Below are 26,410 nucleotides of genomic sequence, written 5' to 3'. Positions count from 1 at the left end.
TACGCTTTCAAATAACTGAAGGTTACATTCATTAGTTTAAGAGATAAGCTACATATCCTAACTACTTCAGTTAAAAAGATATAACATTCAGAATTTATCATTTGGCAGTTAACATTAGATATTTGACGTTTAACATTAGGTAGTTATAATTAAGCATATAGCATAAATCAATTTGTACCTGACATTTGGCAGCAAGTATTTGACGTTAAGTATTAAGTGTCTGTCATTTAGCATTAACAGCTTTGCATTTATCATTAGACAATTAGCATGGCGCACCGGCCTTCTATGGGTTTCGAATATGGAGAACAGAAATCTTGGAAAGTGTTTTTTCTTAGTGGAATATGTTCTTGTTTCAAAAATTATAATATCAATTCAGTTAATTTTTTTAAAATCAAACACTAGTGTATCAGCAGCGTTGTTTGTGCCGTGTGGCGGCCGTAAAAAGATTTTTCAAGATCGTTCAACACGACTTTTATGTTGTTATTGGTAATATTTAGTTTTTTCAGCTTGAACATTTCGGCTTTGGTTGTTCCAATACTTCCGCTTTCATAGATGTGTGTACTGTACAATCACACGTTGGGTCTTGCCCCTCATCGATGTGGGTTCGAGCCTCACTCGGGGCGTTGAATTCTTCATGTGAGGAAGCCATCCAGCTGGCTTACGGAAGGTTGGTGGTTCAACCCAGGTGCCCGCTCGTGATGAAATAATGCACGGAGGGGCACCTGTGGTCTTCCTCCACCATTAAAGCTGGAAAGTCGCCATATGACCTATTATGTGTCGGTGCGACGTTAAATCCAACAAAAAATGGATAATGGTATCTGTTTATTTTGTTGTTGTTGTTGTTTTTAGTTGGGTTTAACGCACCAACACAATTATAGGAAATATAGCGACTTTCCAGCTTTGATGGTGGCGGTAGATCCCAGGTGCCCCTCCGTGAATTATTTCATCACAAGCACTTACCTGGGTAGAACCACCGACCTCCCGAAAGTCAGCTGGATGGCTTCCTCACAGCCCGAGTGAGGCTCAGACCCTAATCGATGAGGAGCAAGTGATTTGAAAAGTCAGCGACCTTAGCCACACGGCCACGGAGGCCCCTGTATCTGTTTTTATGCCCACGAAGGCGGGCATATTAAAACGCATTGTCCGTCCGTGTGTGCGTGTGTCCGCGCGTCTGTGTAAATTCTTGTCCGGGCTGTAACTCTGCCATCCATAAAGGGATTTTAAAATGTTCACCATACTCCAAGGTCAAGGTCAAACTTAGAGGTCAGAGGTTATCAGGATCTGTTTAGTGTCCGGTCCATAAATCTGCTATCCATGAAGGGATTTTAAAATAACTTGGTATAAATGTTAACCATATGAGACGATGCACAAGACCCAGACCCCTAGCACCAAGGTCAATGCCACACATAGAAGTCAAATGTTAACAGGGTCAGTTTCGTGTCCGGTTCATTACTCTGCCACACATCAAGGGATTTTTAAATAACTTTGCAGTGATGTTGACCATAATGAGACAATGTGTCATGTGCAAGATCAAGACCCTTAGCTCTAAAATCAAGGTCACACTTAGAAGTCAATGGTTAACATGGTCTGTTTCTTGTCTGGTCCATAACTCTGCAATTTATCAAGGGATTTAAAAATAATTTGACAGAAATATTGACCATATTGAGGTGTGCCGCGCTTATGACACGGCTCTCGCACGTCAATGTCAATGTCACAAAATTGTTTATACCTAAACTATTCTGGCATAGTTTGCGCAGACAACTGCAGCATGCATTCCTGTGCACGCGTCAGAAGCATTTGTTGCTAATAGTGACAGTTCTTGTTAATTTTGTCTTATGGCAGTTTCTGTGATATGCAGGCTCCGTAACCTCAGATCCTCTTTCTAAATTCCGTAGTATTAATTCTGCCCATTGCTTTCTCGTTTAGGGCAAGCCCATTATTTTAAATACTGGCGTATCATAGAAGGTTCCATGTGCACCACCTTGTGACCACATCTGCGGATGTCACTAAATTGTGTTTTGGTACTTGTAACGTGTTGAAATGTTGAGTTTGCACAAGGCTAGAAGGTGTGGACGGTAGCATGCATTTCAACTACCGTCAAACCGAGCCTGCAACATTTTCATTTTGTCGTGTTGAGCGACCTGTGGAGTTTCCACTTTCTCTTTTTTACTACATATTTTTTAATAGTGAATTAACTCAAATAATGAAAAGTTTTGTATTAGAATATAGATTCCTTTTTGGTGGATTTGGGATTTGGGATTTTCATTACATTAGATATCCTAAGGTGACAGATGATACAGGTTGAATTCCATAAATAATATTTACTTATGTTTCACAGAAGTTCAAGGTAACAGTGCAGCAGTGACAGCAGGTGCTGTAGGCGGAGCCATTTCTGTGATCGTTATAGCGGTGATAGTAGTCATAGTAGTCCTTGTCCGAAGAGAAATTATCACAAAAGGTAATTCTGAGGTTGTAAACTGTTTGTTGTTGCTTTGGTAAAATGATTACATCAGTGTTTGCACCTGTGGGCGTTTCCATCGTTCTTCTTCTTTTCCCTACATTATCGTTACATGTAGGGAATTATTTCTATATCTGGTTATATTTTTACATTCCATAGGTCACCCGGGAAGGGTTATTCCATGTACTTATCATCAAAGTAATTCCTAAGTTTCATTAGTAAAATTGATAAAAACAGACAAATACATTGTTAATGGCACTGACTACAAGATCGTTTCGTACAGCTATAGAGTTCAAATGCATGTGGTCATCAGATGTCCGATACTGTAGGTGAAAAGTCAGGTTCAAAGTGACCCCAATACTGAAACAGATGTTAGTCTATGACTGTCAAAATTCACAAGATGAATATCTGTCGTCAGTGGATGGTCCATATTGTTTTGTCTGTTAACCTTTTAATCACCGCTATACCAGTAGAAATAGTGCCATCATTCTGTCGTAAAAAAATCTTCAATAACCTTTACAAGTATATTGATAACATAAACCAATCAGTCAAGTTTTTGATATTCAATGCTTAATGTCTGTTTATTTTTCGTTTTAGACAGCATCCGAAGCAGGTATCAGACAGCAACAAGGTAGATATGTGTTGATATATCTTACCAAAGAATAAATAAATGAAAACATTATATATGTATCATTTTTATTTCAAGAAGTTTAAGAAGGTACACTATATTCCAGTCAAACATTTCAACAAAGTCCAAATTTCTTGTAATATAAAGCTGAGCATACCTCTGATTAACTTTCTTCAGGAACTTCTCTGCGTGCAGTATAAAGGTTTGCAATTACAAATACTCCAAAATACAAACAGTTGTCACATGTAATTTGTCAGACACAATGACAGATATTAAAATCAAAATATTATTTATAAATTTCTAAGCAACTCGACACGACCTGTCAGTTTATAAGGTTTGTTTCCGATTCAAGGTCGGGAAAAATTAGAAGAAATGATATAAACTTGAACAGAAAAGACAGACTATTGTTCATCTTTAATATTTAGCATTGGTTTTTTACAGCTGTTTTGGGGAAAAGCAGAAGAAGGAGGCTGAGGTGGAAATCGATGGTCAAATTAACACTATGTAAGTTGAAAAATAACTGACTTAAAAAAGCAACTGATTCTAAGTCTGAGATTTTAACCACTTGGTCACGGAGGCCCCTTCTCTTGATATGGTAACTTAAGGAAGGCAATGATATCTAGTTATGATCAGTTTAAGTACTACATACGTAATTATCAAATAGGTCGAAGTCATAATTAATATCTGTGTCTGACACTTAATCTTGGGCAGTTTTCACCGATGAAAAATGTTTGAAAAAATAGATTATAGTTTTTGTTTGCTAGCTAATTAAGACAGCACACCATTAATCCAGAGTAGTCAGAACAAAATCTGAAAAGTAGATCTCTCGGAAGCACAGAGAACAACGCAAACAGTGAAAATTACAGACTTGGTTTGATTGAGTCTGTTCATGAGCAGTAATGGAAAATACAACACTGCCCACGCCCCCTATTGTCACAAAATTGTTCCAATTCACGTAATGTTGTTGGGTAGAAAATAAGGGTGCACATAACTGCACAGGAATATACTCTGCCAACGTGATAGAGTTTCTACCTTAGGATAGCATATATTTGAAGGCTATTGAACTTTTCCAGAAGTTCTATATCATGAATATGTACTACACACTTTTTCCACACTAGCTGGGACTAAAACTGTAAAGAAAAAATAGTTTCTTAGTTTTCTAATACTGTTGATAATAGATGCCAACAAGTGTTTAAAAGCAACCCGTGCCACCTCAGACTTACACATGAAATGCAGAATGCACAGTCAGGCTCGACACTTATTAAGCCAATTTACACGAAAGAACATTGACTTAGATTAAGAACTTAACCATGCTTCAATAAATACTTTTAAATTTGTAAAATAGATAAAACGTTGTAACAGACAATGCCCAAGTGATGCATGAACAATGTATTATTGCAGAAGGATGTATGAACATCTGAAACATACCACAGACAGCGGACAAACAAATGTGTATGATGCTCTGCAGTGTGCGTTTGTTGATATTTAATACTTTCATAACACGGCGTAATGCTATTAATTTCAAAACAAATGTATCAATTTCAAATTACTCATATTTGGAAGATCGAAATACACTTGTAATATCACTATAGGGTCTCAAAGTCTATTAGCAAGCGCCTGTGTTCCTTTTGATAAATATGTTATGTTTATAGGTAAAATCAATGTTTAGCAAATATTAAAAGATAAATTCTGAATAAATTGTATATTTTCAATATTACTTTCAGTGGATCGTGAAGTCACAGACACCAGGTTAGTTGCAGTATATTATTTCTCTCTAAACAGCTAGAACTAAAACTAAAAAGATATGCAGGACAATGCAACACGACATTTCCTTTTACTTACACAATCAGTCATTACCTATACATGTATGTTCTATTTTCTTGTAGCGATGGCTTCCTAAATGTTAACAACGCCAGCATTTGTATTCTAAAGCCATAATTTTCCATTTCAGCAAGGTCCAGTATGAAAACCTCCCAAAGAAAAAGTCTAAGTCTCCTATATACATGAATATTTCAGCAGGTATTTAGTGTAAAATGTTTTTCCCCAGTAGTATAAGCTAATTCTTATTAAGATTACTAGTGATTGTGAGCTTTATTCTACTATATCAATATTATTAGAAACCTTTTGAGGTTCTGGAAAGGACCGCAACATAAACATGTTTAGTAACACTTATTAGTATAAAACTGACAAATTGACAAACCCTTAAACAAAACTATCGGTAATCCAATGGAAAACTTTCTTATATTACAGGTAAACAGAACAGAAAAGTTAACCAGACATACGAAAACTTGAAACTGCCATCCAACATGACAGATGGAAAATAGATAAATTCACAATATTTTTATACCGAAGTTAGTTGATGACAGTCGCACCAGCTTGATTAGACAAGTGATGAAAGCGAATGCAGTTATTGTATTTCAATTACTTGAAACTTCATTAAGTAAAAATATATTTCTTACCTGGTGCATATACTTTTGTGGAAATAGACTTTATTAGGGGATAACAGGCATTGGCAATGCTTGGACAACGTTTGATTGATTTCATTGTGAGAATAGATTCGACTTCTTTGTTGAAAGTAGAATAGTGCAATTATTCTATTATTTATTGAATATCATGATGTCTGTTTGACAGTTTAAAAAAATACATTAAACAGCGATAAACTATACGTTGCAATCGATGTTGAAACTGCACACGATTCCAGTGTAATATGTTTTCGGAGGATACGCGTTCGACTGATCCCGTTTGTTTACACTACCACATCTGTTTTTTCCGACTTTTGCCTGGGTGCTTTCCTAACTTCCTATGCTAGAAATTTCTAACATATTTCGTATTTGTAGCTTTATAAGAATGCAACATTTGATGTCTGAATAATTTCTATTCAGACGTGTACTACATGTTTGTACAAAATGTGATTTAACCAAAGAAGTTTAAATTGTTTTACAGCTCTTTGATTTAACAAATTATGTATGAAAATTTTATCGAATATTTTAGAAGAGATTTTAAATATGTTTTCAGTATTTAACAACTACAGAGAAGTACCGTATTTTTAATGTAATAGATCAATTTAAGTTTAACTTCAGTAACAATTATATGCTAAATAAACATATATAAATATGTCCTTCATTTCGTTAAATGTGTCTCAGACAGCCAATCCCGTACTGTATCTGTGATACACCAAATAATGTACGCGTACTGCTATACACCAAGTAAAAACAATAACCTGTTTTATATACACTGCAGATTTTCTGCAGCATCGTGTTTGTTATGCATGCAATATAGCATTACAGATGAGTTCGAGAAAATGACAAAATACTGTACATTGATGTAAAAATCTGCACGTAACAGTTCTGGTTAATTTTCTATGAAGAAAAAATACTTAAAATAATTCTCTTCGTAAGGAAACTTTGATAATATTCCTTGCTTTTAAAAAATTCTACTTGCAAAAAAGATATAATTGCATAAGTAATAATTTACTTAACAACCTAATGCGTTCTATAGAACTCGCGCCTACGTATAAGGTCATTATCAACATCAAACAAAATTGACGAAAATCAATAAAAGGTGATACCGGTATATGAATCAATTTTTATTATGGTAACTAGTCAGTAATTTTTCCATAATTCCTCCAGGAGTTGTAGTCCTAATTCTTATATTCTGTGAATTACATCATACGCTGTATTGTCGTCCTGTGTACGTTTGTCAAAAAAAACAAAGACAAATATCAAACAGGGAATGCCACGTACCAAACACGCAGCCTCCCCAAAACGAAACCCACAGCACGCAGACGCGTACACCACAAGCACACACACACACATACACATACACGCGCACACACACAAAGCCAACACATAAGGACAAAACGAACAAACAAAGGAACACAGTGGGGCACCGCCTTGGAACGGTCAGTGGCAAAAACACCACTGGGGAGCTTAAACCGGTTTATGGTGCGCACCCAACCTCACTCTTACCCCCACCATGTTCCAAAGACACGGGACAGTGTAAATAAAAGTTATCCCCTCCAGGTGAAGACTTGTGTATTGTTCTTCAGAACTGCCTTTGTCTGCTTTAAAAGTATCAGTATTGTTGCTGCTACTTGTACAGTCCTGGTTGCCAATGGAATCCGATTTGAATCCCATATTCACGTAAGTGCTGCAATTGATAAATAATGATTCTCTTAAAGCTAACAAACAATAAGTTTGCATAAAGATATCATGATATTTTCAGTTTTTTACCTTGACACATTTTCATAAGCAGATTCTTAAGAACGTTTGAATGAATATCACACTTGTCAAGCATAATATGTATGTATAAGAACGGCTCTTTGTTTTTGCATCTTTGTAATACAATTTCTTACTTTTTATTGCGCACCATACTGTCACGTATTATATTGTCAATTTAAGAGGAGAATTTATTTGTAAAGAAAATGATATACACATAAGAGGCACACTCAAAAACATTAAAATGCATTATCCTTAATATTTTTAGTGCAGCTTGTAGGCAACTATTTTGATATGCTTTCATTGATTTGTTTTAAGTGGTGCACTGATATGTGGCACTTGAAGCTTGGCCATTGTCACTTGTGTACACTGAGCTTGTTTATACAGGGTACATTATTATTCACCGATGTTAATTACAAACTTATGAACCATCATTTCTTCTCAATTTCCAGACTTTTATTATATAGATTGACATATGTTTCAACTTTATTCTTATCAAAAGCAGGAACGTATCTCAAAACTGAATCTTCTGTTGAAGCGATATTACGCCTCAAAAACAATCAACATTCCGTGGGATTCCCCGAAAGCATACAGAAAGGGTATCTTGTGTGACATAAATATTTCGAAGTTTCATCAACGTAATCGCATTTTTTGTCAATTTATTCTTCATTTGATTTGATTTTTCTGACCGACGATAAAATATCTATTTACCTGAAAGATGTAATTTGAATACACGAAAGCATCAAAGGATATAGGCAAACAAGTATTTATACCCGTTTATATTATGTAAAATATAATATTTACATACGTTAGGACAAATTTTCAATAATAAGATGAGACGTTTTTAAATTTCTTGAATCTATTCACTCTGTTCTTTCTAAAAACACTGTAACTTACGTTTGGGTAGTCGATCTGTTCCGCTGACCGGCTCCTGAAATATGCAAACATTAGATGCCTAATTCATTGTTTAATCACGCCAAAGCCAAACAGGAAGGCAACCCAAACGATAATGAACTATTCAAAGTTATTGTTCTGATTTTGACACAGGTTGATGCTCTTGAACTTAAAATGTCTTTCGAAGTAAAAATTGTCATTTACATATTCATGTGTTGACAAGTATTTAAGGGTAGCAAAATGAAACAAAACGCTTAACACCGTCATTATCATAAATTATTACATGGCACCCTAAATAAATCGCCGGTCTATAGTTTGTGCTATTGCCCGGTCTATTGTTCAATAGCAAATTGTGTTGGTCTAAAGTCAAAACGTGAAAAAGAAAAATAATTATATGAAAATTCAGTTCTGATGTCATGTAATAAAACACTGATTGTTTTGACTCTTGACAGGCAAGTCATTCAATAAGTGTATAATATAGTCCGTGTAACAGTAATTTACCGACTATAATATATCTATAGCTATCACAGTAGGTCATTTTTAATTTCATTTGTATAAAAAAAATAAAAGAAAAAACATACCATAAATAGTTGGTTCTTTTTACACAACTGTATATTTATTATAAAATTCAGCTGGTAAATAATTCATTCAAAGATTCGTAGCCACAATTTTTGTTATTTTATTACGTTATGTTTAATAGTTTTTAAATGTACCTTTGTCTATCGATTTCCGTTTCAGTAAGATAGTAACATAGATTGCATAAACAACAACTACTGTACTAATTATACCAAGTGTAACTCCTACAATCATCGCAGTGTTGTCAGGCTCTACGTTATTGTTTCCTGTATAAATAGAGCAAGCACATTTTAATAAACGTTTTATAAAGTAGCCTGTGTTCAATTCATTACAGAAAAATTAAAGATTAAGATTTTATTATTCTTCCTTTGCCCACCAAACGTTATGACATACGCTTATCATATTTTCTTTACCTGATATTATTATATCCTTTGTGCATTATATTGTGTTTGTATATCTATGGACATTACCTGTCTCAGTCCAATCTTAGCATTTCCAAGCATAATCTATAAACGTCATTTTTACATGATTCCTATAAATCATCGGTCCATAGTTTATACTGGTCTATACTTTAAATCATGTGTGCAGGAGAAAACAACTGAAATTTATTTCTGATATCAAGTATTTATAGAATGGAGTGCAGATTATAAGTCAAATCTTCGGGCTTCGTGCAAATATACTTTACTAATACACGACCAGCCATTCAATGCGTGTTTATTAATGAAAGTGTATAAAAGGTAAATACCCATTGGAATGCGTAACAATAAACACTCAGTTCCTAATGCGTTAATAACTAATGAAAACGCCCTTACAGTAATAAGTGTTCGTCATTTTCTTTGAAAAAAGTCACAGAGATGTTCATTCGAAAACCTCATACTAATGTGTTGTTTACAATTTTGATGGCTTAATTCATAGGAAATACGGACTGAAAACCATATCTCACTGAAACATTTAGCTTTTCTGTGAATATTTATTTTTAAAAGTACTAGGTCTAACATATAGGCTGTAAATCTGATGTCTTGTTTATAGAAGAAGAAGAGAAAGATGAAAAATAGTTTAACAATGTCATGTCACTACCTGATATCTGATTCGGTACGGTCGACTCTCTATTCGTGAGTATCTGGCTTTGCGTCGTGATTTCTAAATACATGTATAAAAAATAACCGTGGAATTAAAGCAAATGAAATCATAAAATGTACAATTTTGTTTGCAAGTAATCCATCAAAACGCGATTTGGTAACAATCTGATAAAGCCTATTACTATCGGATGTAGCGTATAGACAAATTCAAAGACGTATCGTATAATCTAATAAACAATCGAATAATGATTGCATCGAATGCGTGATTGGAATACCAAACTGCACATTGTAGAACAGGAACAATTCAGTTTTGTAACAGTTCTGACCATTCAATCAAAGTAGATGGTGTGAAAGGAATCAGGCATACTTGCCAGCATTTTTTTTCTGTTCTTGAACATTAATTTCAACCTGTCACGGACTGAATTAAAGCTAGGGTAATGCGCTCAAAAGAGTAAGTACAGATATACCGATAACGACAATTTGATTGATGAAAGATTCTAATCACATTATTTTGTTGTTTGTTCATGTAGAAGCATTTTGTATATTCCGGAAAAAAACAACAAATATACTTGAAACTTACGAACCCCATTGTATCGATCCATTCATTGTATCGATCTATTTACAAATCTCGCGATATTTTATAACGAGCGCCCTCTACCGATTGTTTACATTCACAACTGTGTCACGGGTTACTTTCAGTTTCTGTTTGGCGAAGTTTTTCATCAAAAACATGTTCAGAGCAGTGGTAAGTATCATAATTCAAAGTTTTACAATAGTTTTTAACAAAATCTTACTGTATTGTGCTGGCTTGTCATTTATAATGAAAATATTTTCCTGATTTCATGTCCGTCTGCAAAACAAGAAGTCACGTGACCACTTCCTGTCAAAATTTTCAACTATGAAACGCCGTTCCCGTCATAATTAAAAGTCAAATTTTAGCATTTTTCCCCTGAAATTAGTTTTTGTGTAGCTTAACTTGTATCATCAATAGAATAAAACTGTTTTATATTTTGTAGGAACCACCAGTTAAACGAAGACGACATCAGTATGACCGGTCTAACATTCAAAGAGCCCTTGAAGCAACTCAGAAAGGTGTCTCAGCATATAGAGCTGCAAAGTTGTACTCTGTACCACCTACTACACTCAGAGACCGCATAAGTGGACGGGTAGATGTTGACTCCAATGTTGGTCACGAAACAATTTTTACAAGGCTGGAGGAGGAGAAGTTGTATAACTACATTACTTATATGGCTGGGATTGGATTTGGTTACAACAAGACATCCATACAGTACATGGCAAAGGATTATGCTGAATCACTTGGTAAATCTGTAAGGACTGAATATCTCTGTGTGATAACTAGTTTTATGGATTTACAAAACGATGGCCTGATCTCAAGACAGTGAAACCTCAGAAATTATCTATTGCAAGAGCAAAATCTGCATCGAGGGAAACACTTGACAAATACTATGAGGAGCTTGATGCAGTGTTGACCTCACACAATATTAAAGACAAACCTCATTAAATATTCAACATTGATGAAACTGGTGTAAACACTGAGCATTCGCCTCCGAAAATTGTATGTAAGAAGGATACTGTTGCCCAGAATGTAACCTCTGTGCGGTCATCAACAGTCACAGTGATAGCAGCTGGGAATGCAGTAGGCCAGAGTATCCCACCTTATTATGTATTTCCAGGCCAGAGGTGGAATAATGATTTCATGTGTGGTTCCTGTCCGGGTTCTGCTGGTGAGATGTCAAAGTCCGGATGGTCGAACTCTGCTGTATTTTTGAACTACTTAACAAAACATTTCATTTCATTTGTGACAACCAATGATACAGATTGTCCCACCTTAATTCTGTATGATGGCCACAGATCGCATATTTCTCTTACTTTGACAGATTGGGCCAAAGAGCACAACATTATTCTATTTGTGTTACCACCCCACTCAAGCCATTTAACCCAACCACTTGATGTGGGAGTTTTTAGACCCTTCAAGAAAATGTATTCCCAAGAATGTCAGAAATGCATGTAACTAAATCCTGGCATTAACATTACAAAGTACAATATTGCTGAACTCACATCAAAGCCATGTCTAAAAGCATTAACACCTGAGAATCTTATATCTGCTTTTAGACGAACCGGTATATTCCCATTCAACAAGTTTTTAATAAGTGATTCACAAGTGGCTCCATCAACAATTTATACAGAGAGCCATGAAGAAACTGTGTGTGCAAATACAGATACCCCTTCTGTTGAATCATCTGAAAAAGGTGTCACTGATTTTTTCTCAAAGAGGAAAATAACAAAGGCAGTGCCAGTACCACCAAAGAAAAGGAAATTTGTGCCACCATTTAAGGGTCGGGAAACCTTTTACAAGAAAAGAACATAGAACTGCTGTCTGAGAAAGACAAGTCTTCAAAGCTACAGGTCACTGAGAAAAAAGTTCCTGTCAAACCTAGTGAAACTAGACCTGGAACATCTGGCATGAACAGAAGTGGAGGTCCAATTGATCTAGTGGCAGAAGACACAGAATCTGATGACACAGAGATGAAACAACAGATGAGGAGAAATGATGTATGTGCAACAGATGGGAGCCAGCAGATATAGACAAATATCCCTTTGTTACTATAGTGTCATGGGGTCAATGTGACAAGTGTTCCCACTGGACACATTTAAAATTCTGTTTCAGTGTACGTGTTCTACGCCGAGACAGTGAGTTCATGTGTCCGCACTGCCTGCCAAGTGAAAACTAAAGTGAATGCCAAAAACACTAAAATTGTAAATATTGCTTATTTGTTGCAATTAACAGTTGGTTGTCATGTTTGGTGTTAAATTTTCCAGAACTGTAGTTAAATTTGTTAACATTCCATATACTTATGACATAATGCCTATACACAACTTTACTAACATTTGACAGTGCTGGCTTTCCATAGTTTGAAAAAAGAGGAGTGATTTTCACAGTAGCACGATATAATGGAGTGACCTATTTTTTACCTAGTTTCTACATGGCTACTTGTTTTTGACGTTTTTTGCCAGATAAAAGGACATTTCCTGGGCATTCTTTGAATGCTTAGAAAGGAGAGGGATTAAATGATTTCATATTGGTGAAATATAAAGGTAAGCTTTATTTTCTTTATTGCACTAAGCGGTAAACTTTAACTAGATCGATACAATGGGATTCCAGGCTATATGGAATCTGATGGAACTTAATATCATGTACAGACGAGCATTTCTAGGTATCTTGATCAATGAAAACAAAGAGATTAAATTCATAGCAATATATTTAAACATACTTAAAACCGAGCCTCCAACATTCTCATTTAATGTGTTGGACGACCTGTGGTTTTCCTCTTTTTCATTTGTTAAAGATACAACGTGTGTTGAAGTTAACCTACCTTCATGTTTAAGATACATGTACTGTGCAAAAGAGCCAAGACTGTTAACCACCGTTACTCTGTATTGTCCATAATCAGTCTGTGATACATTTAGGAGAGACAGATTAGTCTGCAGTCCAGATGAAGATATCTTCAAATCAGTATTGCTCAACAACGGCGTCCATCTCACACCATCTTCTTTGTGCCATGAGAAACCTGAAGGACCGGGCTCTGGGTATGCTAGTGTGGTAAAGCTCAGTGTTACAGGAGTATGTAAAATGCTTGTAATATTCCGTTTGAACTGGTGTAGCGGACGTGGGGAACCTTTGAATGTATAAAAATTTAAGTTGGCATAAATAATATAACATTTTTAAAGATATTAGTATTCAAAGTATTACTTAGGAAACAACAAATTAAGTGGAATCAAGCGGACATAAAATAGGTTTTTACTATTCGAATAAAAAGGGTTGAAAAGTTTTGCTTTAAATTTTGATTAATGATGTACATCCCGTTCATTATCAGATCTGGGCAAACTGTTTCGCTTAGAGTTAACTGAAATTATGTTTAAAATGCGTCATACCTAATTATTTAATTGAATTAAATACATTTAACAATCTTCTTTAAATCTTACTTACGCTTAAATACACAATATATATTTCTACAACATGTGAAGATTCTTCTTGATATCTGGCATAACTTACATCTAACGAATAAAGTCACGTTCATTATTGAAGGCTGTCCATATTCGTTATATCCTTCACAAGTGTAAACACCAGCCTGGAGACACGTGACATCATTGAGCGTGTATGACAGCGCCATTATGTTGGTCTGTTCTTGTAATATTTCACCACCAAACGTTATTTTGATAGTGGAAGCAGGATTGCTGTCGACTTCGCAAGTTATTTTGATATCTACACCATGTTCGTTCACTGTAACCAATGTCTGACCTTCATGTGCAATGTAGAATGACGTGACTGTTGTTTGATCTGTTATAACAGAAATACAAAATACAATTACATGTATATAACGTTTTGGATGGGATTGCAATGTTTTAAATTAAGCTAAGTATTTGAGTAGGTACAAGGAGCGCTGTTGTTGATATGAATTATTTTAGCTAGAGCCCGTTAACAAAAAGACAACACAAACAATAGGACCAATATATAAACTGAGTTACTGTCACGATTAAGCTAATGAAACTGTTATACATGATCCACATCGCATAACACTGATCATGGATATATGTTAAAATTCACACGAATAGTTTCTTTTGAAATTAAGAATCTGGTGCTAGAAAGGCTTCATGATTTAACTGGATAAATACATGTTTTGATTACCGGTATATTATTATATTCATATGATTTACGTTCGGCAGCTTTAATTATAAATCAATCAAAAATATCTCACATAAAACGTTCAGGTAAAAGATCCCGTTGTCTTCTCCGTATTGTAACTCAGACCCAATTGGTGTCATCCTATTTCGAGCTTCGCATTTATAAATCGTTGCATCAGCTCTTGTGGACTTCTCTAGATACAATATCTTTGATGTCCACTCTCTACTGTCACTGTTTCTTATCCATCTAAACGTTGCAAGAGACGGATTTCCTGGAATTACTGGACAGGAAACATTTAATGCTGTTCCTGTTAAGGTAGTTACGTTCTTCATTTGTAAAACTGTTGGTGCAACTACAAATGCAATATAAAAACATTGACATCTTCGTAAGTTGCGATAAATATAACTACTTTTATACATTAATGTGGATGAACGGAGGACGAGCAAATGCGTTAGTGCATTTTGGATACATTTTAACAGCAAGTTTTGGCTCTCAAGTGAAATTTTTGTTTTCAGTTTTGACTTTTCTTTATACCCGAGTATATTTATAATAAGACTCCATTAATATCACAATCTCAAAGTTTTAGGGATTTTGATTTGATATGGGAAGCACTGGTAAAATAATTCTCAACAGGAATAAAATGGAGCTGTAATAATTGATAGAAACACTGTTGCTTATAATTAACTAATTCGATAATTTCAATTTGAATTTGAAACGTTTTCTGCCTGATACAAAAATACATGTCATTATTTTAAAAGTTTAACCATGAAACAGTCTGCTGCATTTTTCAATCTTTGGATTTAACTATTTTCAGTATATAGAGGATATTTGAATATGGAAGTGAGAAAATGTTCACATTTTCACTCGCGCTAGGCGCTCGTGAAAATATTTGAAATTTTCTCACTTCTCAGTGAGATATATTCCATATTCACTCTAAACAAACAAATTTTCTTTTTATTTTATGCTCAATTACGTTGAGATGTGCATTTTGCAACAATTTTTAATCTCAGCGCGGGAAACAAACGCGCGTAAACAAACATGGCGTCAGGCGTGTTGTGACGTAATAAAGACGCACACAACATAAAGTTCCATTTTTTTTTTAATTTTTGCTGCATAACGTTATGAAATTCTCATTAAGTAAAATGACTTGAATCGAGAAATATACTATAAAGAACAAAGTGCGACTACAATTTTCATCCAGTTTTAAGCAAATAATTTAAAATTCATACACAATGTATGAGGGGGCGGAGCTATATCTCTCACAGTGTGAAAATATAGATTTCATAAATTTTCACAGTGTGAGTGATGAGATATGAAAATATTTAACTGATAGAATACAGTATTTCATTAGTTAGCATAAAATAAAGTTAATTACTAGTAAGTCATAACATACATAGAACGTTAATGTCTGCAACAGAAATATTGGTTCCAATTTCCTTGACTCCTGCCGTTGGTGTCATTGTGTTTTGTGCTTTACATTTGTATTGACCGTCATCTTGTTTCTGTACGCTACTGAAAGCTAGGCTTTTTCCATTTTTGATAGCTGTTTCCCCTTTAATCCAGATATAGGTGTCTGGGTTTGGTTTTCCGCTGCTCTCGCATACCAAAGAGACAGACATACCTTCGATAACGTCGACAGATCTGGGAGTATTGATGCCATTGGCTTTAATTATTGGTCGATTTGGCGGGTCTAAAAGTTGGTAAATGCAAAAGTAAGATTAGACAAATCTAGACTGCACTGTATTACTAGTATCCCTGGTCTAAAAACTGAAATGATTAAATTGCATTAGTTTTCTTCATATTGTGTAGCACTGTTCCTTCTTAAGAGAAGGAAACCTCATGGACAGGCTCAGTCAGATCGAGGTTGTTATAATTTAGTCTAGCTGTTTCCTTTAATGCTTCCAAAGATCTTCTTACATACTTGAAATACTAACATTGATAAGGCTGCTCAGATTGTATGCCGCAGATACTCTGAGGACATTTATATTTTCATTAATGGTCAGATAACAGATTGTGATCGTAGTGACAGAATATCAAATTCATGTCAATTAGAATAAAGTACGCAAAAACACAATCAATTCTAGAAACGCATTGGCTTGATAAGGAATCCAATGTAACATGCAAGTCATCAGAAATTACTTGACGGACCAAAATGACATTAAAAAGAAAAATATTACCAATATTGTGAAGTCTTGAAAGCTGCAGTACTTACACAATGTTTCAACCTTGACGGAAACTGACTGTGATTCGGCAAGTGGATGACTTGATCCACAGGTACAGGATCTGTCTTGATTACGTGAAGCAGTCCAGGTAACATTCTTTGTTACCGTGGTACCAACAATAACTGATGCTGATCCGGTATTAAAGCAGTTCCAGGTTAACGTTGCAACTGGATTGCCTCCCTTTATTGAACAGGAAAGTACACCCGTATGGTTTGCAATGATTACATATGTTTCGTAATCGCCTTGTATAATTGGGGAATCATCCGGAGGATCTGAAATAAAATTACAATGAACGTAACAGCAGAGATTAGACTTTTGTATAACATAGCACGTGTGGTGGACATGAAATGTTTCACTTTTGAGAGAGAAAATTAAGTAATGTCACAACTCACTTCAGCCATCACGTACCGAATATTTATATAGATGTACTATTATGCTACAATTTTTAATTTATCATAGAATAGTTAAATTGTATGATGACACATGTAATGCAAACTTTAAGGTTTTAAGATGAATACTGATATACCTTTTACTAATTGCTTTTTCTAGAAGTTATTGTTATCTGTAAGTTTTTTCAAAAACAATATCATTGCTTTCTTCACCAACGGTTTTGAGAAGCAATGTTGTTGTGGAAGAAAACCTGTCAATTTACGGATGAATAACTAACATTTGATACATAGCTTTGATACTCATATACCATCATAAGGACTCGACATTCAGACCAAACAGTTATATGTACTTCTAACAACTAAAACAAGTGTTTGGAAAAATCGCACAATAAAGGGTCATAATTACATTTTTACAGTCAGTGGATACAACTATAACTTACACTGAACATCCAGGAGGACCTGTTTAGTTGATAATAAGGTTTCAGCAGAATTGTTTGCAGCACAGTAGATTTTCATTCCATTTTCATATTTCTGTGGAGCATATCTCAAGACACTTGTAACATACAACAGGTTATCGTTAGTTTTACTGATAGACGTCGTGGCGTAGGTCGTTATTTCTACATCGTCTGTGATATTTGAAGTTGTTTGATCCCGAAACCATCGTACAGTAGCTGCTGGTAAACCTCCTGATGTACGGCATACAAATACAGTCTCTATATTCTCCTGCACTGTTACAACACTTCCTGTTGGACTTGTCATTGTAACGTTCTGTATTGGAACTGTGAATTACAAAATACAGCAAACAATTATAACATACATTTCCTTGAGTGCAGATAACTATTTCCTTTTGTATTTTTCTGACAAAACCTTTTGCTACCTATAACGATACCGATTTCTATCTAAATTTTAATGTTTGATCTGTGTTTACATAAGACATTATTCCAGCTTAACATTGATATATTGCAATATTCATGTAAGTGCTATGTTACTTTGTCGTCGAATCATAAATTAGGAAGCTGAAAGTTTTTAATGATTTGTTAAAGACTAAAATGTCGATAATGTAATTTCTTAAAAACTAGAAAGGATATTTTAGTACATTGTACGACACCTAATTTTCTGTTTCGCATATGACTAATTTATGGTGTAAAAATCCTCACTGTGCCTTCTACGTTATGACAAGAGTTAAGGTTTGAAATAAATTATCATGTCGTTCTCATTAATATTCTTGTTCTTTCTACAGTGTACATTATGTACTATAGCTGTAGATCCCACTAGACATTTCCAAATATCACCTTCTTTCATGATGGTCCGTGCCAGTTGATTGTTGAATAGGTATATCAAAATAGTTCAGGATCTGGCTAAATAGTAAATACAGCGAGGATACGAATAAAGTGACATTTACCTTGTACAGCTATAGTAAAACTTGCGTCCTCACTTCCAATTGTTGTAAATCCTACAAGACATCTCCAAGTTTCACCTTCATTGACTCTAGTCACTTTCCGGATGCTCCATGACAGTTGATTGTTTGTCGGGCATGTATACTTATACAGTGCTGGATCTGGTAGTTTATCAAATACAGAACAGTCTGCTAACAAGGATCCCACTGAGGTCTGTGCTGACGACTGTGTCATTATGTAAGTCTCCACAGTTAGACTGCCTGAGTAAGAACATGTCAGTGTCAGGGGATTGTTCTCCACTACGTTTAACGAAGATGGAGTTAGCGTAACTTCTGCTTTAGATTCTGAAATATATACAGAATTGACAAAGACCTATATATCTATTTCTGTAACAGTTATAGTTTAAAACATGATGTGCCTCTGTCTCTGTGGCAAATAAATGACTCCTTCAAATAAAATATTGTGGTTACTTTAGATATACGTTTCTAACGCAACTGCTACTTTTTAACTTAAAAAAGTGAACCCATCCGGAACAGTCGGCAGAATTGTACCAATCTTTTTTGTGTATGATTAAAACCCTTTTAAAGAACTTGAAGTTGTGGACGAAATTTTTGAAGAAGATTCATTACGTAATTGACAGCATAAAGGTGTTTTAAAACAGTTAGCCTGGAAGACTGACAAAATGGCGACTGATTACTTTGTTAAATGTTGGCAAAATCTTTGTTATCTTTGGATGGACGTACCGGGGACAACAACCATCAGAACAAATCAACACCCATAACAATATTTACAAATTTATTTACAGAAAATGATTATTTACAATGAATAAATGATAAATGAAAAAAAAATTATTATCAGAAAGAAAGAAAGAAAATCTGAGCTCAGTATCTCTAGATATAAAGTTCTAACACTGACAGTTCCGTTTTAACATGATGTGGCACAGTTGATTCAGTTAATTTCGAACTTTAAGTAGCACAAAAATACAACATATCTTCAGGTAAAGTCCTTTTAAAACGTGAATACGTTGACTCCGTTTTGGCTCCCTGTGATGGTTAGTGACTGGATCCCTGAGCTGACTTCAGTGGATTACAGAAGTCATCGTCTTTGCGGTTTACGGCACAACCATGGGACGAAAGCTCTGCGCTGGGAAAATCACATCAAGGTGAGTGAAGACAAATGAACCTCGGGCATTGTACTTCCGGGTTGTGACATCATCACCAGGAAAAAATCGTCTGGCGGAAGAAGCTAAAATATATAACATATGGTAAGCACCATAGCAAAACAAATAAGTCAGGGCATAAAACTGCTCCTTTGGGTACACCATACCTCCGTAGGCTCCCATAAATAATACGTGCTACTTATACAAAATATGTGCTACTAAGTTCATACGTCACGTGATTAAAATACGTCACTTATTACTTCTATTATTTCTAAAATTACTTACAAGTCTAAAGTTAAAGTATGAAAAGATATGAAAAGTTTATGATGAAAAATTATAGATAAGGAAATGATAAACTGCAGTTATTATTTACAATCAATTACAAATTAACAAAATTCAATGCAATTCAAACGTTATTCACTAGCTGGTATCAATATAATATCAAATGCCATACAACAAAACGGACTCTGTTTAGATATACTATAGACTGATACACAATTTCAAATTACAATAATATATTACATACACAGTACTAGACTTGCCATATAGATTTAGACATTACAATACAATGCAGTAATGGCGTTCCATAATTAACAATGAAATGTTTGACATATGCTTTTGAAAAAGAGTACTTTGCAATTATCATGTTACACAAATTTCAGTACAAATCTTACAGCTTATAGAAACGAAACATTTTAGACTCCTCTTTCGAAATAATTTACAAAAGTCTGAAAAATTTAATAAATTATCCTGACATACCGAAACTAGCCAAAATCACATGCCAAAAAGTAAATGTTACAAAATTCTGTAGAATGACCAAAAATTTACTAAATAAAAATCGTAATTCAAAAATTATACAAAAATCTAACAAATAAACTTCTTACCTCGATCGAGCATAAATTTCTACCAAGAAAAATAAATTTGACGTAGATTCGTCTAATGTCGAAATGTGGTGTGCGCTAGGCATATCTAGATCAGTCTATTTGTAGGGTAATGTCCCGCCAAAAATACTAAATTTCATGGGACTCACGACTAATGTGTGTACTCCGACTATTTGTATTTCCACGGGGATCACGATATAGCCGGGAAATCTGACTACTTTGGCGCGGATTTGAATAGAACAATTTAAGGCCCGTTATAGTGGTTTTGGGGATAAAAACATGAATTACTGAAGTTTATAAAATATCAACTTTCTTATTACTGAACCGAATTTAAATAAAATTTACATGGAAATTTAACTTATGAAATACAGAAAAAAACATGAGAGTTATTTTATGCGACAAATCTGACATTTACCTCAATAACTCAAAAATTTACAAAAAGATGATGCAATACCTGTATTTAAACTACAGTTACAATGAGGCCCGTATGTCAGTTTGTGACAACCTTACTTTGCTTACTCCGAAAGGTTATGTACACAGAGGAAACATAAACGAGGAAAGCAGAATTTACAAGATTTAATCAATTAGACAGATACTGAAGACCAAGACGGGATGATAAGTTAAAGCTTTTGATAGATGTGAAATGAATTGGATGGATCTTCGGTTTCATCCCCAAGTTTACAGGTTGGGTTCAAATGTAAATTAAGCACTCTATTCAAACAAATTTCTGGCTTTACGTCAGTTTATTTTCACATTTCAAACGATGTCCATCTACTCGCTTTATTTACACAAAACATGCATAACCTATGGCTTGTAAAATGAGTAATAACAAACAAATTTCTGGAATTCTGGAAGGAACAAACCATAAAACAGAAGTTAATCAGTTGATACGCACCTTTTGGCAATTGACAAAGATTGCTTGGTTAATATGTTCAATGATTTCAAATTATATGAGAAAGCCTCAAGTACTAAACTTGATGAAAAAAATCCCACGAACCTTTGTAATTTAAAAATACAAATACGAACTTCAGTGAAATAAACTGGACAAAGATCGTCTGGCGGGGCGACGTCTGACGGGGCGACATTCGGCGGGTGACATTCGGCTGGGTGACATTCGGCGGGGCGACGTTTGTCGGGCGCCATAACGACGTTTGTCGTTCAGTCGCTGTGATAGAACGAATAACGAAATCGCATAAATCAGCCAACTTAACGATAATTTATTATACGGAAGTCCTACATAAAACAAGAGCTATCGGAGGACAGCAACGCTCGACTATTCAACAGCCTTGTCAATTGAATGAATACAAAAGTCGAAAAGGGGGCATAATTTTGTAAAAAAAAAAAGCAAAATAGGGTTATTGAACCTGCACAATGCTTATCAGCTGATGGCAGTGGACAAGTGTGTGAAGTTTCAATCCATTCCCATTAGTTGGTACTGAGATACACGCTTACATATAAAGATTTAACCAAAAACTGCTTAGTTGAAAAAGGGCCATAATTTTGAAAAAAGAAATGCAAAGTAAAGTAACTAAACCTTTGCACTGAATGTCGCATCATGACAGTGCATAAGTGTGTGAAATTTCAATCCTTTCCCATAAGTGGATACTGAGATACCAGCTTACATACAAAAACTTAACCAAAAACTGCTAAGTCGAAAAAGGGGCATATATATTCCTTTTAAAAATGCAACGTAGAGTTATGGGACCTGCACAGTGCATGTCAGATCATGACAGTGAATAAGTGTGCGAAGTTTCAATCCATTCCCATTAGTGGGTACTGAGATACCAGCTTACATACAAAAACTTAACCAAAAACTGCTAAGTCAAAGGGACATAATTTTGAAAAATGCAAAGTAGAGTTTAGTGAGTGAAATTTCAATCCTTTCCCATAAGTGGATACTGAGATACCAGCTTACATACAAAAACTTAACCAAAAACTGCTAAGTCGAAAAAGGGGCATATATTTTTTTTAAAATGCAACGTAGAGTTATGGGACCTGCATAGTGAATGTCAAATCATGACAGTGAACAATTGTGTGAGGTTTCAATCCATTCCCATTAGTGGATACTGAGATACCAGCTTACATACAAAAACTTCTAAGTGGAAAAAGGGGCATAATTTTGAGAAAAAAAACAAACAAAGTAGAGTTATGGTGATCTGCTTAGTGCATGTCAGATGATGACAGTGAACAAGTGTGTGAAGTTTCAATCCATTCCCATTAGTGGGTACCGGGATACCAACTTATGCCGACACCGACGCACGAGTGAGTCTAATAGCTCTAAAATTCTCTGAAAATAATCAACAAACAAACTTGAAAGCGGAGTGGCTTAATCTTTAAATGAGTATTCCGATTGAATACGTAAACACTCTTCAGTCGGATCTTATGAAAAAACATTTGTCAAAAGCCGCTATGTCTGTCGAAAAGAAAGCCAACGTTGTTTAAAGAAAAGGGAATACTTATTTCGTTTAATCAACTTCGTACACGAGAAATATTCAAATAAGCTTAGTATGGAAACAAAATGGAAGGAAAAACTAAGTATTAACCACACTATTAATTAGAATTGTATCTGGAACGACGTACATAGATCGTTGGTATCTTTAAAACCGCAGCAATTTTCACGAAAACTCCTACATAATGACGTTTTACAGAACAGAGATTGAAACTAATTGAGCGATTCTGATAGAGAAACATTGATACATCTGTTCTCAAACTGTAATAAAGTTGATCCTTTTTGGCACAATATGCAGAAATTGTTACATGGTGCTCTAGGAATACCAAAAATGGAACGAGTTGCATACTGATATATATATAAAGATTCGAATCTACTTAATACAATTATTTTTGAAACAAAAGAGCATATATTGAAATACCGCGATGGAAATAAATTTTTAAAAGTCTATTCCACTAAAACCTTTCTTCTCATTTTTGAGTAGCGGCATTTAAGATCAAATTATGAAAGAAATGACTTGAATATTATTGGATAAAATTGTGTATATAAAGGGAAACAGCTCGTAGATATTATTGATTATTGATAATTTGCCTTGACTGACTTATCTTCCATACTGTCCAAAATGTACCCTTCTGTTTTTGCTTGACCAGGGGAAGGATGAGCTTTATACAATTATTATTTAGACATGATTCTATTTATTATCTTCACACTTTCACTGAATATGTTTATATATGTTGGATTGCTATAAATTATTTTATAGAAAATGAAAAAGACTTCTGGTTTGTACTTTTTAAACATTTTTTACTTTTACAGTTTTTATGTGGAAGCTATTTTTGGTAGTTATCTCAGTCATCAAGCTTTGGATCTTTATCTGAATACACTTTCTCAATATACTATACACATTCCATTCGTTCCTCATATTCTTGAAAAGTTACAAGGCCACTTCCACTCACGAACAAAAGAAACATGTTCAGGATGTTGATCAAACTCCAACACAGTGTTACTTCCCCTTATCGGTACAGTAGACACTGTCACCACGTATAAATTTGGCTAAATTTCAGCCGAGTTATATATTTCATTATTTTAATTTTGTTGTACAAAGTTTTTATCTCAGTAGTCAAATATTATATAAATATTATATATTTTGTTTGTAAAACGAGCAAAAAAACCCTAAAAAATAATGCAGTAATACTAAAATTGCTTTTTTTTCTGGTGTTGTTACGCGCACCTGCTAAAATGTAAACAATGAAATTACTTGACGGTACTTTGAGTACAATAAGAGAATTTGACGAGTGGCATGGTGCAAAATATAGATATATCAAATACTTTCATTATGTTCTTAAAGGTTGTGACATAAATGTCAATTTGTCTGTATACACGTAGATTAAGGCAAACATTTGATTTACCCGGCGTTGCCAAGGGCGCCGCCATTTTAGGATCACATGGTTGTACCATCGTCACGTGATTTACTTGAAGGCAGGGATGATTGCTTGACAATATTCCTGCGCGGAGGTTGGATGTTGATATCTGAATCACTGTGAGCATAAACAGATTTTAACCATTCAGTGTGATTGATGCATATTTCAAGAAACGGAGTACATGTTTCCCAGTATTACATAAGAATTCATTACAGTGGATGTTTAAAACAAAAGAAGTGATTTATAATAAAAAGGAACGCTCGATACCTATACATGATAAGATCATAGTCCTTATGACTACATAACGATATAAGCCTCAGAAGGGAATACAGCATCAATTTTTGATCAATGCTTACAACGGTTAACCGCTTGTATCCAAACGTTTTACTGCATTTTATACACAATTCTCCGCTATATTTGCAGGGACGATTGGAGGGGGTGGGATGTTAATCCGCAGGAAATAGTCTATAAAAAGTTAAACATATATGTTTTGTACTAACTTTTACAGATGGAAGTGTGGTTTTAAATTATCACCTAAAACAATTATAACTTTTTCAGAATCCAACTAACCTTGTGCAACTATTCCAAATAAAATGAAAATAAACTTCAATTTTACAAATGTTCTTTGTTTTATATGTTTACAAAACATAGCTTTTAACTATGAGCAATTCACCGATTTAAAGCAAGTAAATAAATCGTATATATGCAGTTTACAGTAGATGAGGAAGTTAAATCTACCTCTCTATAAGTACCGCACAATATTATGGCGTTTCTATTTTTAGCAATAAGTAAATAAACAAACTGTAGACCTAGCAGTCTCTTATAAACACATATTATGATTGAAGAATTTATATAAATAGCTGCGGATGGGTGGATGGAACTGTGATCATTTTAATAGTGATAATTTTGACGGTACGAGACTTGCATCAGTCTAAATAATTTTTTTTTTATTTTGCATCACATTCTTTACCTAAGTTTGTTCTTCAACGGTTTCTTATTCATATTTATGTTTTCATTTTCGTATAAAATCGGCCGTAGTATCTTTAATTAATCAATACCGAAATTAAGGCCGGGCAATGTTTTTTAAGATCAAGTATAAGATTGTCGTAAACTTTATAAAACCTTACCGCTGTGCTTTAAGATATTAAAAATCTTACACCATTATATTATTTAAAGCGAGATGTATTTAAACATAATTACGTGTTAGTAAAAACATATTTCAGTTAACCAAATTTACTAACATGAGAGGTCTTCGTTGAATCTTGTTGAAAAAATAAGAAATTATACACACTTTTCAAATTAAAAAATAGACGGCTCTGGGAATCGAACTCCTGACGAAGAAGTACGAGACGGAGCGCGTTACCGCTCGGCCGACGAAGATTTAGTATTTACATTGGAAACGTTGCCTATAGACTTAAACTAAAGTTACTTTTGTTTGTTTGCATTTCAAAACGCCATAATACTGTGTGATGCCTATTCTTGTAATATAGTAAATGTTATAATGTAAACAACACGCAAATACCGGAGTGTTCTATAGGGTTATGTATTCAGCCGCACATCATTGTGTGGCATCTAACAAATTTGTTTCTTTTGGGTTTAACGACGTTCAGTTATGTAACGGCAGGCAGTTAACCAGTGTTCCTGGATTCTGTACCAGTACAAACTTGTTCTCCGCAAGTAACTGCCAACTTCCCTATATGAATCAGAGGTGGGGGAAGGAATGATATCAGACACAATGTCTTTTATCAAATCATCACGGAGCAAAAGAAACATCTGAAGCGGATAATGATCTTTAACACTCAAAATATGTATGTTTTTTTATAGATGAACATCGTTGGAAATAACGTTTCTGTGATATCATATTTTATTTTGATATTTGAACTCCAAGTATGACATTGACCTGTTAGTTTGATATACTAATTTATTTTAGGCCGATTT

General features: G+C 34.6%; 2 protein-coding genes across 5 annotated transcripts in view; one reads left to right on the top strand and one right to left on the bottom strand.

Annotated features, from left to right (window-relative positions):
• Positions 1-9,085, top strand: part of LOC123561122 (hemicentin-1-like) — a 52,272-nt gene extending 43,187 nt beyond the window's left edge. For 2 of the 4 annotated variants that reach the window (XM_053516638.1, XM_053516639.1), the window contains exons 12-19: positions 2,339-2,458; positions 3,056-3,089; positions 3,528-3,590; positions 4,488-4,555; positions 4,811-4,835; positions 5,038-5,105; positions 5,337-6,784; positions 7,109-9,085. In XM_053516638.1, the coding sequence (XP_053372613.1) occupies positions 2,339-2,458; positions 3,056-3,089; positions 3,528-3,590; positions 4,488-4,555; positions 4,811-4,835; positions 5,038-5,105; positions 5,337-5,410 (452 nt within the window). In that variant the 3' untranslated portion in view covers positions 5,411-6,784; positions 7,109-9,085. Of the gene's footprint in view, positions 1-2,338; positions 2,459-3,055; positions 3,090-3,527; positions 3,591-4,431; positions 4,629-4,810; positions 4,836-5,037; positions 5,106-5,336; positions 6,785-7,108 lie in introns of those variants that run through there. The other 2 variants (XM_053516640.1, XM_045353318.2) reach the window with 2 other exon arrangements.
• LOC123561118 (nephrin-like) lies at positions 7,103-25,176 on the bottom strand (the record flags this gene model as incomplete). The annotated part of the gene is made up of 12 exons (XM_053517027.1): positions 25,043-25,176; positions 18,571-18,909; positions 17,609-17,947; positions 16,770-17,051; positions 15,951-16,247; positions 14,631-14,909; positions 13,928-14,212; positions 13,248-13,550; positions 9,851-9,913; positions 8,911-9,039; positions 8,201-8,234; positions 7,103-7,235 (listed from the first exon to the last, which is right to left on the bottom strand). Coding segments are annotated over exons 1-12 (2,562 nt in total), but the record flags the coding sequence as incomplete, so codon positions are not given.
• Between the last annotated feature and the right edge of the window lie 1,234 nt (positions 25,177-26,410).

The sequence above is a fragment of the Mercenaria mercenaria genome, chromosome 10 (assembly GCF_021730395.1).
Source record: "Mercenaria mercenaria strain notata chromosome 10, MADL_Memer_1, whole genome shotgun sequence".
NCBI lineage: Eukaryota > Metazoa > Mollusca > Bivalvia > Venerida > Veneridae > Mercenaria > Mercenaria mercenaria.
The sequence above is the reverse complement of the archived record's forward strand: the minus strand, read 5'-3'. Positions and strand labels throughout refer to the sequence as shown.